We start from the raw sequence: 19,530 nt of genomic DNA, 5'->3' as shown, positions 1-19,530 counted from the left end.
GTTATATTTTTTGTAACCGATTTACTCTGGAAAAAAAAAAATATATAAAAATTAATGTTACTTAGCCAACGTTGGTAAAAAAAAACCTCATTTTTGAAAAGTATGATATTTGACAAATGAGTATGTGTCAAAATTGGTTAAGCAAAACATAATACACATTGAATGCATTTTAAAATAAGAGTAATAATGGATACACCTACACTATCACTCAATTACTCTACTGCTGAATATTTTGGGACTTAGAATACTAATCGTTACCTCAGTAACTTGGAACGCTTTTTCAGGTGTTGTACCTAACTGAAGTCTTATTAGTAATTGTTACCTCTGCACCATGGTATAATTTCGTTTATGATGTAGTGAGAATGAGGAAAGAAAAAAAATCACCTTTGCCATTACAACACTTTAGCTAATGCTTAAAATATATTTTTAAACTAAAATAATTTAAATTAAATTACATTTACCTTCACTATACTAAAGGTCAGTCGTTTATGTGGAGGCGATGGAAAATTAGGTACACCAATTTTTGATTCTCAATGTATTTCAAGTTTCTGTTTTTGGAAAAGAAAGTAGTTGTTTTTAGTTGGTATATATTTTTAGTCATAACAAATTAGAAACAGTACATTTTAAAAGTTAATATTAAAAATTTAAAAATATATTTTGTATGGAAAGTAGACATATTTTACGCAAAACCATGGCTTAAAAATATTTTACTGACTTACTAGTAGTTGTCTACTAATAATGGTTTTCCGAAGTAATTCAGTGCTCTCTCTGAGGAGGTCGCAGTGGAGGTGACAGAGGGTCAGGTTTTGACGTCTGGTCTCTCTGGTAGTTGATAATCAACTGATTGCAAAATGGTGTCTTCCTGGTATTTACAAGTTTTACTCTGTGTCACTATTAATTTTTTTAAAAACTGCGTTCGATGTGTTTTTTTTTGTACTTTATTTTACTGTGGAAAATGATAATTTAAAAATGCATTTTAAAATGTATTGTTTTCACTCATTTGCTCCGTTTTGGCATCCATTTTGGAACATGTCTTTTGGTATTGTTTTCATAGAAAGTGTTGTAGGACAAGTTTTACAAGTGAGATGGTTAAAATGGCGCCTATGTGTATGTGTGTTTTACTCTGTTTATTTACTTTCCGATTTAATCATGATAAAAATTGTGTTAGTACTGTTGTTTTAACTATCGTTCTTTTTGTTAATCTTTGAAATGTGTGAAAACGGAATTTTATTGGGGATTTTGAGTATTAATTTTAATACTCGAGTATTAATTTTAATACTCGAGTATTAATTTGGTAATGCATTTAAGTCGATTTACGCTCAGTTTTTCTCCACATTTTAATACACTTCCCCACCCTAAAACCCCTAATTTCCCTGCATCCCAGGGAAATTTTATTGTACTTTTAAATAAAAATTAAAAAAAATCGCGTTGTAATGGTATGCGTTATAATAGATTTCGTTGTAACAGCACTTTTCAGTATTTTAATAGGTATTGCGTTGTAAAAGTGTTCGTTGTAAAGTAATGCGTTGTAGTAGTACTTGCGTTGTAAAAAATGCGTTGTAAAGGTATGCGTTGTAATAGCATGCGTTGTAACGTCATACATCCTATGGTGACATCAGGAGAGGAGTGCATGGACTGGGCAACGGCCAGGTACGTGTTTCACAGAGAGCTCTATGTGTCACACCAGAGCTCGATATGGTGACGTCAGGAGTGCAGGGACTGGGCCAGGTACGAGTTTCACAAAGAGCTTCTTGTGTCTCACCAGAGAAAGATATAGTGATATTAAGAGTTCAGGGATGGGCCACGGGCATGTATGTGTTTCACAAAGAGCTCCATGTGTCACACCAGAGCTAGATAAGGTGACATCAAGAGTGCAGGGACGGGGCAACGGCCAGGTTTGTGTTTCACAAGGAGCTCCAGGTGTCTCACCAGAGCTAGATATGGTGACATCAGGAGTGCAAGGACTGGGCCATGGCCAGGAATGTGTTTCACAAGGAGCTCCAGGTGTCTCACCAGAGCTAGATACGTTGACATCAGGAATGTAGGGACTGGGCCAGGGCCAAGTATGTGTTTCACAAGGAGCACCATGTGTGACACCAGAGCTAGGCACGCTGACATCAAGAGTGCAGGGATGGGGCCAGGGCCACGTATGTGTTTCACAAGAAGCTCCATGTGTCACATCAGAGCTTGGTACGGTGACATCAGGAGTGCAGGGACTGGGCCACGGCCAGGAATGTGTTTCAGAAGGAGCTCCAGGTGTCTCACGAGAGCTAGGTCTGGTGATGTCAGAAGTGCAGGGACTGGGCCACGGCCAGGAATGTGTTTCACAAGGAGCTCCAGGTGTCTCACCAGAGCTAGATACGTTGACATCAGGAATGTAGGGACTGGGCCAGGGCCAAGTATGTGTTTCACAAGGAGCACCATGTGTGACACCAGAGCTAGGCACGCTGACATCAGGAGTGCATGGACTGGGCCAGGGCCACGATGTGTTTCACAAGAAGCTCCATGTGTCACATCAGAGCTTGGTACGGTGACATCGGGAGTGCAAGGACCGGGCCACGGCCAGGAATGTGTTTCAGAAGGAGCTCCAGGTGTCTCACCAGAGCTAGGTCTGGTGATGTCAGAAGTGCAGGGACTGGGCCATGGCCAGGTTTGTGTTTCACATGGAGATCCATGTAGTGACATCATCAGTAAGGGAGAATAGTGCTGGGCTTGCTTGTGTCTTTCACAAGGAGCTCCATGTGGTGACACTAGAGGCCATATGTACAATGAAGTGGCGGAGAGAGGCGTTAGCCTTCCTGGAGGGGGAGCCGCACATCGCTCGCTGCCCCCCGCATCTACAGGCCCACTAGTGGGCTGAGTCCCCGTAGTGGCAGGCGACACGGGCCCTGCCAAACCAACACTACCAGAGGCGTGGGGGCTACGCGGCACCCGTTGCGCTCCTCCCCCACCCCACGAATTGTGCTCCTGCCCCTCGAAGCGGCAGGAGGGGAGCCTGGCTATACTCTCTGACCCTCCTACCCCCTGGACCCACGGGGCCAGGTCCTTAGCCAGAGCCACGCGGCCTGGCCCAGTGGCCTAGAACCGGGGCGAAGGATGCTGGCCTGTGCTCACCGGGAGCTGCCCAAACCCCCCCCCCCTCCTCAAGGCGGACAGCCCCCTCAGCAATGGCCGGGCTAACCCGCCCTGCCTGTGGGACTGCCCCTGCAATGGGGAGGGAGGGGAGAGGGGGGTTAACTCACCGAGTAACAACTCCTGGAGGTCGGTGCACATCCAAACGGCGTCAGCGCAGCGGGACAAAGAGAGCGTCCAGCAGGCGGGAGAGGAATATGTACCGCGCCCCCTCCCACTCCTGTCCGGAAGTGACGAGGCATGTGGACCCTTAAGGGGTCCCAAACACTGGGCGGCTGCCTCGTGTGCACTCATGTGGCACTAAGGGGGGCTGCCCTCTTAGGAGGGCCCCCTTCGTGGGCCTTGGGCAGCCCGCAAAATTGATTTTTTTTTAAACATTTGTTTATGTACAGGAAGGGACACCTTCCTGTACATAAACAAACAATGGCCTTTTGCTTTTTCCATGTGTGCTGCACAAGGCAGCACAATTGGAAAAAGCAAAAATGGTCGAGAAATAATGCATTTTTCCTCATTTTGCCATCTTAAGACCAGTTTTTACCTGGTCTTAATTTTGGCGCTGCCTTCTATTCACACCACCCTTGTAAATATGGGGCAGCGTCAAAATGAATGGGTGTTGCGGTGGAATGCGCACCGCAACACCCACTGCCCAGCCCTTTCACGCTAACCATAGCGAGAAAGGGGGCCTTATGTACAAGGCAGCGTTAGCCACATTGAGTGGCTTAACGCTGCCTTGTACATAAGACGTGGTCCCTAGCGCCACCACGTCACTATAGGATTGTAAGGGGGTGCATGGCCTCGGACATTCTCCCTCTAGGAGAGTACGGTGTTATCGCTCTTTTCCCCTCAGAATCTCCAGGTTTTATCACAAATATAAAATATTTCCAAACCGTAAAATAAATGACCCCTCCTCTTCGGGTTTCTGTGAGGTGAGAGCTCCAAAGCGGAGGGGCGCAGACGGGAAGGTGGGGCTCCCTCCGGGAATTCCCCATTACTTTGAGACCCTTTGGGATGTTCCATCTCTTCTGGGGCGGAGGGGTGTTGAAGTAGCACCTGACATCTCGGCCCCGTGGGGGACCTCTACTCAAGGCCTTGGTTTCGGGGTAGAAAAAATTCCGGCAATAAACATCTCTTTAAGCGCCCACGTCATTGCCGACGTCAAAGCGCTTTACATAGATGTTAACATATGTACAATATAGAATTACAAACAACATACCCTGCATTAAGAGAAGGAAATCTGAAGCGTGAGTTTGGACAAAGGATATTACAGGCTTTACATTAACACCACATTACATTACATAAGGTCAATTTAGCTTTATTCTTTTCTGTTTCTAGGCACGGGACGAATAAGTGATTTGCCGAGAATCACAGGATGATGAACAAACGCTGGGATCCAAACTTAGCTCCCCAGTTGTTTCAAAGTCGGCAGCTGTGTTAGGCTCTCTTCTCCACACTTCCGGAGCAGGTGTACATACACCTAACTCTATTATATTTTCGTTCCTAGTTGTCTTTCTATTTTTTTAATCGGCTTTAAAGTCGCTTGGCATGTTGGGAGTGGTCACAAATTATTGGCAGTATTTATTTGGCCTTCTGCTAAGGCCGCGTTGGTCGTCCCGTTCCAGAAAGCGGTTTAACCGGTAGCGCAGGGGCTGGCACCACTTCCCCCACTCGTGAGGTCATCACAGTGGGCGTCTTGTGAAAGACATACCTGGGCATCACTTTAGCTCCTTGCCAATGTGTGCCCTGGGCCCTGTACGACCCCCTGCACTCCTGGTGTACCCTCTCTGATCTCATTGTACAAGGCTGCTCCTGGGGAGGGTCCACCCCTAAGTCACCACAGTAATCTCCTTGTGAATGAGCGATCGAGGCCAAGGGCCGCCCCCTCCCCCCCTCCCCCCTCCTCAATCCAGGCCACTGGCTCCAGGCAGCACCCGCAGCCCTGGTGCCGCCACCATGATATTGTACAAGGCTGGGTCCGGGCGCGGGTCCACTCCTGGCACTCTGAAGTCACCGCGGGGAGCTTCTTGTGAAAGGCTGAGCGACCTTCGCTTTCACTCCCTGTGTCACAATCTCGGCGCCCGAACCTGACCTGAAAATATTATTATTATTACTACTCTTATTATTATTATTGTGGTTATTTTAATGCTGTTGTTATCCAGGCCTTCAGTACTGCGGCAAAACGTCATATTTAATATAAATATTTATTTCTTAAAATAAATATTAATTCATCTCTCGACTTTGACTTCAGGAGTTTCCTGTGGTTTTATTACATTCCACGCTATGACCTTTGTCCTAGGAAGAGAAATCTCTGTGTTTAAAATTTTGTTTCAAGATAAATAAAAGTTACAGGTCATTCTCGGCCCCCTGGAGTGGGAGGAGCTCGGAGGAGGGACAGGGTGAGGTGACGGGTGGAGGATGGAGAGTGACGAGGGGGAAATTCCACACACCTTCCAGCACCCCCCTCCCCCCCCCCCACCACCAACACCACCACCAGCCCCTCCCACCTCCGACTGTATAAAACCTGCCCGAGCGGGGAACAGGCAGAAGAGGAGCAGCTGCTGTCTGAGGGGTCAGGACCTCACAGAGCACCCCAAAACAAGAACGACCCTCACAGCACCCCCAAACAAAAACGAACCTCACAGCACCCCCAAACAAGAACGATCCTCAGAGCAGACTCTTCACAAGACCGACCCTCGCACGGACAACCGGCTAAACCTTACAGAGGGCTCATCAGAGACGAGACCAGCCCTCACAGAGCACCCCTCAGAGACGAGACCAGCCCTCACAGAGCACCCCTCAGAGACGAGACCAGCCCTCACAGGACTCTTCAGTCAGGAGACGCACACCGACCCTCAGAGATCATCCGTCGAAAACAGGAGAGACCCATCAACCCTCACAGAGAACTCCTCGGAGGCAGGACCGGCCCTCAAAGTGCACCCCAAGGAACAAGACCTGTCCTCAAAGAGCTGTCCTCGGAGTTAGGACCAGCCCTCACAGGGCGTCTTTGCAGAACAGGACGGACCCTCAAAGAGAGTTCATCAGGCACAGGAAGCCAGGCGGCCCACACCAGAGCAGCCCTCACAGAGAAGAGACAGCACCGACCCTCACCAGAGCAGCCCTCATAGAGGAGAGACAGCATCGACCCTCACCCGAGAGTCCCTCAAAGAAAACGGAGGCGCGGCCCCGTGACGGAAAACAGAGCTCCCGTCCCTCGGTATGTACATTCTTTCTGTCCCTCTGTGATACTTTCCTCTTGTGAACAACCTGTCCATGCCTGTATCTTTTAGTGTGATCAGCCTGCCCTTGTCTCTCCACACTGCACAGTGTGGCCCTTTTACACTGTCTTACACTGATCGGTGCAGTCTGCCCTTCCCACTTCACACCGGTGCACTGATCTGCAGTCTGCCCCTCTCTCTGTGCACTATTCTCCTAGTGTGTTCAGCCTGACTATCCATAAGTCTGTACACTGTTGTCCTGATCTGCACTGTCCGCCTCCATCTCTCTAGTCTGTACACTCCTGTCCTGATCTGCAGTCTGCCCGTCTCACTTTACACTGGTGCCCTGATCTGCAGTCTGCCCCTCTCTCTGTGCACTATTCTCCTAGTGTGTTCAGTCTGACTCCTCCTGAGTCTGTACACTGTTGTACTGGTCTGCACTGTCCGCCTCCATCTCTCTAGTCTGTACACTCCTGTCCTAATGTGCAGTCTGCCCTCTCACTTTACACTGGCGCCCTGATCTGCAGTCTGCCCGTCTCACTTTACACTGGTGCCCTGATCTGCAGTCTGCCCCTCTCTCTGTGCACTATTCTCCTGGTGTGTACAGTCTGCCCCTGCTTACACTACTGTCCTGGTGTGTACAGTCTGCCCCTCTTTACACTACTGTCCTGGTGTGTACAGTCTGCCCCTCTTTACACTACTGTCCTGGTGTGTACAGTCTGTCACTGTACAGTCTGTCACTGTTTACACTACTGTCCTGGTGCGTACAGTCTGTCCCTCTTTACACTACTGTCCTGGTGTGTACAGTCTGTCACTGTTTACACTACTGTCCGGGTGTGTACAGTCTGTCACTGTTTACACTACTGTCCTGGTGCGTACAGTCTGTCCCTCTTTACACTACTGTCCTGGTGTGTACAGTCTGTCACTCTTTACACTACTGTCCTGGTGTGTACAGTCTGTCACTCTTTACACTACTGTCCTGGTGTGTACAGTCTGTCACTCTTTACACTACTGTCCTGAATGGGGGAGATGGGCTAAGTTGGCAGTGAAAGGCTCACAGGTTTTGGAGACCCCAGAATTTAACAGGAGAGAGAGAGAGAGCACTTACAAGCGCCCCCCTCACCACCCCCGCCCCCCCCCCCCACTCCACCCGCAGGGAGCAGGGAAGAGTTGAGATGAAACAGACTCTGAAGTGAACGCCTGTCCTAGTCCTGGATGCAGGTCACAGTATTTAAGTCATTAGAGCCCGCAGAGAGGTTTCAACAGAACGCCTGTGACTGCAGGTACCAGCTCCTATGACCCCACTGCGGTTGTAAAATATGAACGTGTTTTGTGTAGCGCTTTATAACTAACGCCTGTAGTTTATAGTCGATGAAAACAAGTATTACTGTTCCAAAAGTAACAGCGGTGACCTCACAAGGATGGAAGGGTGAGCCGGCCCTGACAGGATCCAGATTCGTGACTGTAGATCACACCTGCCAGCGGCGCGAGCATCAGCATTAACCCGCCGAGCCAACATTATGCATCAAGCTTTTCCTATCTCTTTAGGTGAACCTTCTCTTTACTCCTTTTTAAAGGTATAGACAGGCAGGTGACGTCACCCTTCGTGAGAAGCGCTGTCCTAGACTCCTACTGCTGTCCGGGCGCCTGCCCACCTCACGATGGGGTTCGCCTGGTGTTTAACGTCTCCCTTATAGCGTCTACACGGACATTTATCACATATATAAGATAAGCTGATGTACAGATCTCTGAGTCCTATGTATGCATTGCAGTGTTCTGAGAGTTTGGACAGAGCTCGCCTCACCTCCGTTCATTTCCTCGACCACCCTTGTCTCATGTCATGTACTTTCCTGAGGTCAACATCGGCATTTCCTTGTCTCACCTTTCTCCCTTCCTCAGTCTAAGACCCTCCCCCTCCTCCCTCCCCTCCACCTCTCCTCTCATGTCCTATCTCACTCCTGGCCTAGATCTCACCTCTGGTTCAGATTTAACTCCTTACCTCATCTCACCTCCTAAACTTTCACCAGCTTTCAAATGCTGTTCTCACCCCTAAGCTCCATTGCACCTCCTGCCCTAGTCTCAGTTTCACTGCCCACCCCATCTGCACCCCTTTGACTGGCTGTTCTCAGTTCGCCTCCGGTTCCCTTCACACCGTGGGCCCCTATCTTAATTCTGGCTCGAATCCCACCTACTGTCCCACTTTCACATGCGTCTTCCATCTCATCCACTGTCCCGCTCTCACATGTGTCTTTCATCTTACTCCCTGTCCCACTCTCACGGGTCTTCCATCTCACCCACTGTACCACTCTCACGTATGTCTTCCTTCTCACCTACTGTCCCAATTTCACGTCTTCCATCTCACCCACTGCCCCATTTTCACGTCTTCCATATCACTCACAGTCCCACTCTCACATATCTTCCATCTCACCCACTGTCCCACTTTCACATCTCTTCCACCTCACCTACTGTCCCACTCTCACATGTGTCTTCCATCTCACTTACTGTCCCACTCTCACATGTGTCTTCCATCTAACCCACTGTCCCACATTCAGGTGTCTTCCATCTCACCCACTGTCCCACTCTCACATGTCTTCATCTCACTCTCTGTCCCACTCTCATTTGTCTTCCATCTCACCCACTGTCCCACTCTCACGTCCCTTCCATCTCACTCATTGTCCTACTCTGGCATGTCTCTTCCATCTCACCCACTGTCCCACTGCACATATGTCTTCCATCTCACTCACTGTCCCACTCTCCCATCCTGTTCCCCTCTCACCTCTGTCTGATATTTGGCCTCTGGCTCCTGTCTCACCTCCTGTTCCCCATCTAACCTCGCGCACCAATCGATTCTGGGTCTTACCCACCCAGCTACCCGTCTTCCATCTCATTCTTACCTCCTTCCCCTTTCACCTCCTGTCCGAATCTCACCTCTTGTTCCCTCTCAACTGTGGTTAATTTCTTACCTATTGACTCCTCCCCAGGTCTGCCACTCACCATGGAAGGCTTCGCCTCTGTGTACTACAGTGAACCATCCGTCATCGGCTTCCTCGCCAACGTTATCAGCGCCTTCCTGGTGACCCTACAGAACTTCTTTTCCTTCCACACCAAAGTGAACGCTGAAGGTGTGGAGAACATCCTGGCAGGTGAGTGTGGCAGCCACAGATCACACAAAGGGTTACAGGTGGCGCTGGGATAACATACATAAAACACTTGGAGGGAGGGGGTACACACTCACGCACACAAACACACACACCCGTGCTGACAATTCCTGTGTTATCTCTTGCAGGGGTCCATCTCATCCTGATTGGAGGACTGGCACAACTCATTGCAGGCTTCCTGTGCTTCCGGAAGTACGATCACCTTGGAAGCACCGCCTTTGTGGCATTCGCGGCCCTCTGGAGCAGCTACGGGGCTACACGTGTCGTCCTGGGAGCGTATCCCACCATCCACAACACCACACAAGCCCTGAACATTTCTAACAGCCAGACCATCATGGCCGCCTCCCCTCTTCCGGTCAGTGAGAGCGCAGTAGCAGGGCTGGTGGCATACACCGCCGTCGCCTTCATCCTCTCCTTCTGCTCGGCCACCGTTAACTACGTCATGCCTTTCGTGTTTGGCGCCATCACCCTCACACTGGTCTTCGAGGCAGTGGGGCTCTTCGGACAGTGGGCGCTGGTGGTCTCGGGGACCCTGGAGCTGCTCATTGTGTTGTTTGGGTTCTATGGCGCCACTGCCCTGCTCCTGAAGGGCCTGACCCAGAGGAATGTCCTTCCAGGCTTCGGGAACCCCATGTTCAGCGTCTTGCTTCTGGGCACGGCCAACAGCACCTCTTCCAGTGGCATCGGGGAGGAGACCAAGAAGAACTCCAAGTACGCGGAACCCATGGCCTTGGGACACATCGCTGACGCTGTGGCCTCGCTCATCTTTGCCTTTTATTCCTTTGGGTACATGAAGACCTTCTACATTGGAGCCATCTGGGTCAGCATCAATGCGCTGTCCCAGCTCTGCGCCAGCTACTACAGTTACTTGAGAGAAGACGTCTACCACACCACCAAGCTTGGACTCCACAGCCTGTTCTGGTTGCTGATGTCCTGGGAAGAGTTCATCCTCACGGTGCTCCTCTCAGGGGACAATGTGGACAAGAGCCGAGCGGGCATGGTGGGGGGCTGGTTCTTTCTGGTCGCCGCTTGCATCCTCTGCCTGATGTCCCTCAACAGAGACCTCCTGGAGGTGCTGCAGAATTCATGCTTCCTCCTCCTCACTGTCTCCACCATCCAACAGATTCCACTCCAGGGATCCCATATCTTCTTTGGAGTGGTCTGCAGCATCTACACAGCCACCTCCCTCTACGCCACTTTTGCCAGCCTCATTAACTCCATCGCTGATAAGTCATTGATCTCTACTGGACCTCAAGTGATGTCATCGGCTACGCTCCAGGACTTGCTGCTGTGCCTGAAGCGTGTCACCAGCAGGTCTAAGGAGGGCCAGGAGGTCAGCACTACCAGATGCCACCTCCCGGATGCCCTCTTCTTCATCTGCAATGGCTTGGCCTCACTCTCTGCCATCCAGGGGTCCCTCGATGACCCCACCAGAGCCCACCTCTCCATCCCTTGGGTGCTGATCCCTGGTGCTCTCTTCCAGTTGTACGTCTGCAGGATCGTGGTCCAGAGAGGTCGAAGATTTGGGTCGGTCCTACCATTCTGTTATGCGGCTGTATGGGCCACATGGGCGTGGCTCCGACTTGCAGGTAACTTGTGATTTCTTAATCTTAATCTTTACAATGTGCAAAATGTTTTCAGAAAAGTCCTAGGGATCAAGTGTCATGAAGCTTCTGTGTGGTTTAGATTCTAAGGCATACCAGTAGGGGCAGTGGGGGTGATGTATATTTCTGGGTATGAGTTTCATTTGGTGTAGCCATGCATGCAGGTAGTTTCTTGATGATATCACATGCAGTTCTTTTTCTGACTGGGGGTCCTTGTAACCAGTGACCTGAAGAAGTACCTGGTAGGGATCATATGTGATGGCTGCCAGGTGGAGGGCAAAGGGTGGAAGAGGAGTGCAGCTGGTGGCCACTAGGAGGGGACTAATGACTTATGGAACCATTAATGGATCTGGATAAACTATTGTTGATAATCCAGTTGTGGGAAGAACCAATAGTTATTATCACCTTTGTTCAAATAACTGCTCATTTATTGTACCTCTGGGCATATTTACCAGAATTATCACTCAGATAAACTGGGATTAGGTGTTTCGAGAAGTGTGTTTCACCAAATCAGGGCGCACCTGTGCAGGATGAGGTGGAAGATACAGTTTTACACATCATCAGAAGCCAATATCTAGCACCATGATTGGCTGTTAGATGAGTGAGGTGTTGGACAGTATATGGTCCTCCTCCATCCCTTGTCTCTGGTCCTAGCCATCTCCTGTCTTTGAAGGAAGAGCTCCTTCCTCTGTTCTGTTTCATCCATGACTAACCCTCTGCCCCTCCTCCTCTTCCCTCTCCAGGTCCCCTGCTGAATATCCACGTCGCCAGTTATGGTGCATTCACTGTTGGTGCCGTCACCTTCCTGGTCATCAATGTCTTCCTGATGTCCTTGGGTAAGTCTCTCCGGATACCGATGTCCAGTCATCCCTCTGTTGAGTACTTGAGGCCCAGGTGCCCTGACAGAAAGCAGCTGCTTCCGGCTGTAGTGGGTACAGGCCGGTCTCTGTCACTCGATGGTCAATATGCACAGTTCTGGGGCATCGTAGTGTCCTCATCTGAGGACTTAAGCAACTGCAACCCCCGCAGACCTCTGAAATATGTCATATCCGACCTCTGATGCCATCTTATTCTGCTTGTTCCATAGTCGCCTATGCCAACGTGGTGCTGGTGCTGCTCGCCCTGCTGATGAAGGCGGTGATGGTCTGTTTCCTGCTCTTCACCTTGGAATGCCTGCCCCTCGAGCTCGAGAGTAAGTGGACACCTTCCATGTGGGTTCCTCTTGTGAGTTAATTCATGTCAGTGATCTCTAAAGGGTTAATACATGATTAACAGGCAATTTCTATCAAGTGCCATCCCGAGTCCACCTGTAATGTGTTGGGGGCTAAAGGGAAGTGGTCTGTAGAAAGGACTGGAGTGTGCCTGACAAGCCTGGCTCGAATGGAGTCAGTTACAACCCTGACATGTGTCTGGTTCTCTGCCAGACCTCCACATCTCTTAGTTTTTGTATCTGTCTCTCCACTGCTGCCTTAAGATCACCTTGTTATAATACGAAGAGTTGGGGTGAGCCCCATAACCCTAGGAACCAGGGAAAATAAGTACAAACCAACACAGGGGTTCATGTACCAGTTTAAATGCATTACCACACTTAATTTCATACAGACCGAAGTAGAGTGAAAAATTAATCTCAGTCTTATGTTTATATTTTATCGTCTTGGGTGGCATTTACCTTTTTTAAATCCCTCCTGAAGGAACCCCTGTCTTGGTTTAACATCAACGTGATCAGCACGCGCCTCTTTTTTTTGTTGATAATATTGAACTTAAAGTCTAATTTTCCCGTCTTTGTGTGTTTTTTTAGTCACAGTATTGTCCGTCTTCAGTCTCGTCTGTATCTACGGGGCAGCAGCATCTCTTGGAAACTGCATTTTCAGCAAGGACCTAATTCCCATGGGACCCTCTTTCTTCAAGGTACAGTGATAAGTACATGCAATATGTTACGATTACTATTCTTAAATTAACACTCAGTTCCGATAAATGTGTCTCTCAAATAACCAGTCTTTAGTCCTCTAACTCCGGGATGTGCATGTGCTGCTCAAGGACAGCTGCAGGTGACGCTGTCTCACCCCTTGTCTGCTCTTTGCACTTTTAGGAAACGAAGTCAGAGGAGAAAGTTGAGGCGTCGGACTCCTGCGTGTGCCCCGATTCCTATCGCACCAGCAGTCTAAGGACCATCGCTGCCCTGCTGGACCAGGGTGGGGTGTGCGGGGTCCCCACAGATACTGTCTACGCCCTGGCAGCCTCCTGCAAACACCCCGAGGCCATCCAGAAGATTTACACCATCAAGGTGAGCACCGAGGAGCGGACTTCCGCAGAATTTACCCGAGGCCGAGACAGATGCTCTGTCATTCAAGAATAAGAGACACCTTTTACTAGAATAAGTTAGAAATCACCCTGTGGGCGGAGACATTCTCATGGAAATGACAGGGTAAAACCATTCTGCAGAGGTGTGATTACCATGGTGATACCAGCCTGTAGTATATATAGTTGGATATATTGTCATGGAAATGAGAGGGTAAAACCATTCTGCAGGTGAGGATTTTCATGGTAATATCTGCCTAGAAAGTTCCAACTCCAAAACTTATTTTTAAAAAGGAAAGCAGCCAGTTTAAAGGGTAGCTTGTCATAATTTGGGGAAGAGTGCGAGATGGGGGGTGATAAGGGAAGTGTGGGCTCCAGTCCACACATTGTATCTGGAGAGAACCCTGCTCTAGGGGCAGTAGATCCCAGCGAGATGCTATCACACGTACAAGAAAGATACTAATGCCCCAGATTACACAGTGAGTCTGCATTCTCAGACTGTGCAGATTCCATTGCGTTGAACTCTGTGGCCAGTGTCTGTCTGCTATAGGACATTAGAAAGAGAGTAACAAAGAACAAGGGAACCCTGTGTGTCAAGAGGGACCGAGGGTAATAGTGTATTGCAAGAGACATAGGTTCCTACCAAACAACATAAGTGTATAAACACAGAACTACAATTAGAGCTGTGTGGTACTTCCAAATGGAAAGGATTGGATATGTTTAAACATGCAGTAAAAAGGAACAATAACATTGACAGTCCAGTGGGTAACGTGACGGGTATGGAAATCAACAGATTTCCAGACCTCAGGAATTTGCATCAATATGTGACATTAATGATACATATTTAGAACAGTCACAATGCCAAAAGACAACTTGTGCTCAACATAAATCATCATACATTAGGAGTCACGGTGTAAGTGTCATTAGAAGGCCATAAAGGCTTTTAACTTGTACAATCTGTTGTCTAGCACTAGAGACATTTAGTTTATTTACAGAGGTGGTGTGACTGGTTCTAAGGTCACTTAGGTATCACGTGATCCTGCACATAATGTCTGAAGGCCCTGCCCTCCCCCTTCTCTCTCTAAACCATTCATTACTTCCCTCTCTTCCATCCGCTACAGGACCGACCCCTGGAGAAGCCCATCTGTATCTGCATCTCCCACTTGGACCAGCTGCGGGCCGTGAGACCCCCGTTCAGCCCCCTGTTGTGGGACTTCATGGGGAGCGTCTACCCTGGGGGTATCAGCTGCATTGTCCAGAAGGGGGAGTGGCTAAAGAGGATGGGTACGTGTGACCTCTTTTGCATGGGCTGTTTCTTTCTCCAAAGAAGGGTGGGCTGGGGAGGATAGAGGGGTGAGGGATACAAATGCCAGAAATTGTGCCTGGGGAAATTCAGGGGTGTGCTCACTTCATGTATATGTTGCTTGTCTGAATCATGCTTTATTCACCCCCCCTTATGTGTACCGACCCCCATCTCTTGCCCAAATTACTTGCACCTTTCACTCCATTCACCCCCCAATGTCTATAGACCCCCATCTCATGTAGCTATTGTATGTACAGATCAGGGTCAATTCACCCCTTAATGTCTACAGACCCCCCATCTCAGGTACCTATTGTATGTACATATCAGAGTTCATTCAGCCCCCCCAATATATGCATACCCCAGTTCATGCAGATATTACCTGCACATTCACCCCTTGATATCTACAGACCCCCATCTCATGGAGATATTACATGCACATGGACCCTCTGATGTCCACAGACCCCCATCTCATGCAAGCATTGCATGTACATTCACCCTCCTGATGTTTACAGATCCCCATCTCATATAGCTATTGTATGTGCATATCAGGGTTCAGTGACCCCAATTCTGTGTAGCGGTCCCTATCACATGGAGCTATAGCATATACATATCAGGGTCCAGTCCCCCCTTTAATATGTAGCAACCCCAATCTCATGCAGGTATTACATGCACATTCACCCCTAAAGCACACAGACCCCCATATCATGTACCCATTGCATGTACATATTATATATATTATGTATATATGTGTGTGTGTGTGACGCATGTGTACATATGTGTAAAACAGATAAAGAAATATATGTGACTTCCACAATTCCTGACTAAAACATTAATTAAACCCCGCAGCAATGACAAAACAAGGAAAGGTTGCGCTCGGTATACTATGGCTGTATAAGAATTGTGTTGAGTCTGTGTACTTTTCAGTTGTAAAATAGTCCCTAGCGCAGACAGAATGATATATTAAACCGCCATAAAATGATATAAGACAGAAATACTTTTTTAAAGAATGTTTAACAATATGTATTGCAGACATCTGGCCTCTCAAGATATAACAAACAAATGTGTGCATGCCTTTCTCAGTTTTTTAATCAGCCGCAGTGCATGCAGGTAACAGCGGTGGGGCGGTAGGGCCGCGTTGGGGGGGATATCGAGGGACCATACAGAGGGAAAATACATTTTTTATTTAATTTCCCCTCTGCATTTTCCCTCAAACCCCCCCCAACGCGTCGCCTTTTGTAGAGCTTCTTTCATCCTAAATGGACAATGTGTGCCCACTGCACAACTAGAGCAATCACGTCTTCAAGGACCTTCATTAACTCTTGATGTTCTGAGGCTAGACCATTCAAACATCTGCTCAGATTAAGCACAACCAAATGAAGGCACCACTGTACAGCAACTCTGTTCATGATGCTGAGAAAATAAATACTGTCAAAGTCAAATGCTCAATCACTCACACCTGACTTGTTGCTGATTCATTTTTTTATGTTCTCCTTCTGTAGGAGTTGGACCAGCTTATGACATTGTGGGCACCAAAGACTCCATCATGATCCGAGTGCCGGACCACACTATCTCTGCCCACCTCACCGACATGACCGGCCCTCTGGCCATCACTTCTGCCAATCCCAGTGGGGAGTGTGACAGCACCCACCATGACATGGTCATCTCGTGAGTACTCATTCAGAACAGGGGCTGAAATCAGGAAAAGGTTGTGAGTGGGCCTTCTGCGGAAGAGATGGTGCCTGGGGTTTGAGAGTTACTAGATGGCTGCTAGGAGCTGAGGGCAGGGGCAAGGATTGTTGAGGGTCGTGAGCTGAAGATTCTGAAAGGTGAATGGAAGAGTGTTGGAGTATTGATGGGCGGTGAGCTATTTTGAATGAGTTTAGACTATTTTTAAGCATGTGACTAGACTGGTGCTACTGAAAGGTGAAATGAGGGAAAATGGTGTTGATGATATCTCACGCATATGTTTTAGGGTATTTGAGATGCTTGGCATAAGCCTATATGTGGGCGCATTAAACACAGGTGTGTTCGACTAGTTGAGCTTGAGGTCAGGTAGATGTTTCCCTTCCTCCGGTTTTCCCTTAATCTCCAGCACCTGAGCCTTTGTCGATTATTTCTTTAAATGAGTGATTTTGTATTCCGCTCTGTGTTTCAGGCGTCTACGGCAGAAGCTGGAGGGGGTGCTGTGTGATGGGGACTCCTACGAGATGGTGGGCTCCACGGTGGTCAACTGTCTGAGGATAGACGAAGGTGGGTCTCAGCCAATGCTTGTTTCTGTTTCATCTCTGTCCCCTGCTATTCCCAAACTAGATCAGTTGCATCCTTGGATATGAACAGGGGGCTCTGCACCCCCCACCCCTTCCCACCCGCCTAACACCTGCCATGAGATTTGGGAAAAAACAGCCTAAATCCAGTGGATTCCTGGTGTCCAAGGCATTCAGACTTACAAAGCCCAGAATGAATGGACAGCTGAATCATTAAAGGGGCTAAGATAAATGCGTAACAAAAAGATGCACTTTATTGAGCCCCTGAGGAAAACTTCAAGCGCTATTTCAAAGTTTGCAGGGATGCCACCGGAGGTTTCTTACCTCTGCCAAATCCTGACCCCTACTTTCAACTTTACAAGCATTTCTCTTTATAATTAGTCTGCACTATTGGTGTACCATCTTGCATAATTTTTTTCCCAAAATCTTGCTAAAATTACATGAACGGTGTGAAATTCAGTTCGCCTTTATCTTGCATGAAATTTTCATGGTAGTATATACCGCTCATTAAAAAGTCATGTTAGATACTGGCAGAAGACTTAAATCAGCGAAAAATGTCTCCTTTGGAGGCATTTTATGCTCAAATCCATCTCTAGTGAAGAAGAAATGATGCAAATTGCATACTGCAAATTCATCAAATTTAGTAATAGTGCTTAGAAATTCACTCAGACTTAGCACATGGACCCAGAACCTCCCTCAGTAAGACAATATTCCCCAAGGCGGGATCTTTTATTTTGTCCCCAAACCCATTGTTCTTTCTCAGGGACAATTCCACCTGCCCAAGTTACCCAGTGCCTGAAGGTTCTTACTCTGCTCCCATCTGAAAATAGAGACCTCAGAATCACAGATCCTGACATGCAGATTTACAAAATTATGACCATACACAAATATACACAAATGTCTATTTAAAGTTCCTAATTCCAGTGAGACTCACTCCATAATTATTGAAATACAGAGTTAACTTACTATTCCATCTCCTTTGTGAATTTATTAGCCAATTGCTTGATAGTGAGTTTACTTTGGGTCGACATTTTTGCAGGGGGATTGTTGTTTGTGGTAGATATTTTGGCAGTGAAAGATTTCGAGTCTGTATTTTAGCAGTTTGTTGTTTCCATGATATCCCACCCTGCCCCAGTCATTCAATGTCTCCTTGAGGGCGCAGACCCCACGCTTTCTCCGGTCATTATATGCCATGTGAGAGGGCGGTTCCCTCCTGGACTCCATCACCCACTGGATGCTGAGGAGCCAATCCCTACTGTGCTCATTATGCTTGTCTCTTCCCTTCCCTCTGCTGCTCACAGACCTCAGAACCCTCTAAGCCCTCTCAATCTCATGCTGTTGTGCTTCTTCCTTTCCAGGGATCCTGAGCATCGTGAGGGAGGGCTGCGTCCCCACCAGCCACATCATGCAGACGTTCGAGAGGGTGAAGAACTCGCAGGTGTGAGGCTGCCATTTGCTACGACAAGTCTTGTTCTACTGACCACAGAAGCATCTGCACAAGACCTGAGCCAGCTGCCATTTGCACTTTATTAACCGGAAATAGAAGTATCACAATCTGAGGCCGGATATCCGCGTCGAGCCTGAGCTGAAGGGAAGACATTGCCAGAACAGACTTACAGACGGCAGTGGAGTCGGACATTCTTACAGACAGCTCACAATCCTTTTTATCAGAATACTTCAGTTTGATTGATTTGCAGATATTTTCTACCCTTCACACTCCAAAAGGGAATTGACCTGGAAGTCAGCGATTGGTGATGTGTACAGCGACAGATCCTCGATTCCACGCCCCTCAGGATGCAGGGGCACAGATCTAATGTATATATACTGTTGCATTCTGTTTGTGGTCTTTGCTTGTACATTATATTTAACGCTCCCGGTTTTATGGTATTTATTTTTTGGCCTTTTCCATCTGTATTTATCCTTATTTATTTTTGGACCATTCTATCTGTATTTATCCAAATTTATTTTGTGTTTTGCGTATAAATGAAGTTATAAAACTGTACATTTCCATATCTATTTAAATGATAGACGCACAATCATACTTTGATGTCCGTCATGTTTTAGCTATTTAAGCTGCCAAATATTACATAACAATACATCCACTGGTAAATACTAGCATTATACCGTAAATGTATTTTTTTTACCCTCTACCCTAAAGGAATTTTAATTTATAGCTGATACCGATGTTGTTGAAAAATTCTATTTATTTTGTTACTGTTAGGATGTCTGGTCCTGTCAGACCTCTCACCAGGTTCGTGTGACAGAATACTGTCAGATCCAGACATCCCATATTGTTGCAACCAGAACTATTGGCTTCACTGGATGGTGCCGGCCACCCAATCGAGAGGAGCTTCAAGGATCACTGATAGAAGATTTTGGGTTTTAGGGACCTGCACATAGTATTTAACTTATTTAATATATTGGAGTTTGTACTTATTGAAATAAAATTGCCCTTAAATAGAAACTGTCTTTTCTCTTTGCTGTCAGGGGTACACTTTACCATGAATCCTCCTGTGATGCAGCTGTGAAAGAAATGTGTCATGTATGTGTGAGCCTGTG

General features: G+C 47.7%; 1 protein-coding gene across 1 annotated transcript; it reads left to right on the top strand.

Moving 5' to 3' along the window:
• The first annotated feature begins 5,671 nt into the window (after positions 1-5,671).
• On the top strand, positions 5,672-19,429 carry LOC146789108 (uncharacterized). Its single transcript, XM_085630005.1, has 11 exons — positions 5,672-6,343; positions 9,326-9,487; positions 9,631-11,091; positions 11,850-11,942; positions 12,194-12,298; positions 12,905-13,014; positions 13,196-13,390; positions 14,526-14,688; positions 16,207-16,372; positions 16,863-16,957; positions 18,330-19,429. Exons 2-11 carry the CDS (start codon positions 9,340-9,342, stop codon positions 18,413-18,415), a joined length of 2,622 nt encoding a protein of 873 aa, XP_085486131.1. The 5' UTR covers positions 5,672-6,343; positions 9,326-9,339; the 3' UTR covers positions 18,416-19,429.
• The last annotated feature ends 101 nt before the right edge of the window (positions 19,430-19,530 follow it).

This window comes from Triturus cristatus, chromosome 10 (assembly GCF_964204655.1).
Source record: "Triturus cristatus chromosome 10, aTriCri1.1, whole genome shotgun sequence".
Taxonomy (NCBI): Eukaryota; Metazoa; Chordata; class Amphibia; order Caudata; family Salamandridae; genus Triturus; species Triturus cristatus.
This window is presented reverse-complemented; position numbering and strand designations above follow the sequence as displayed.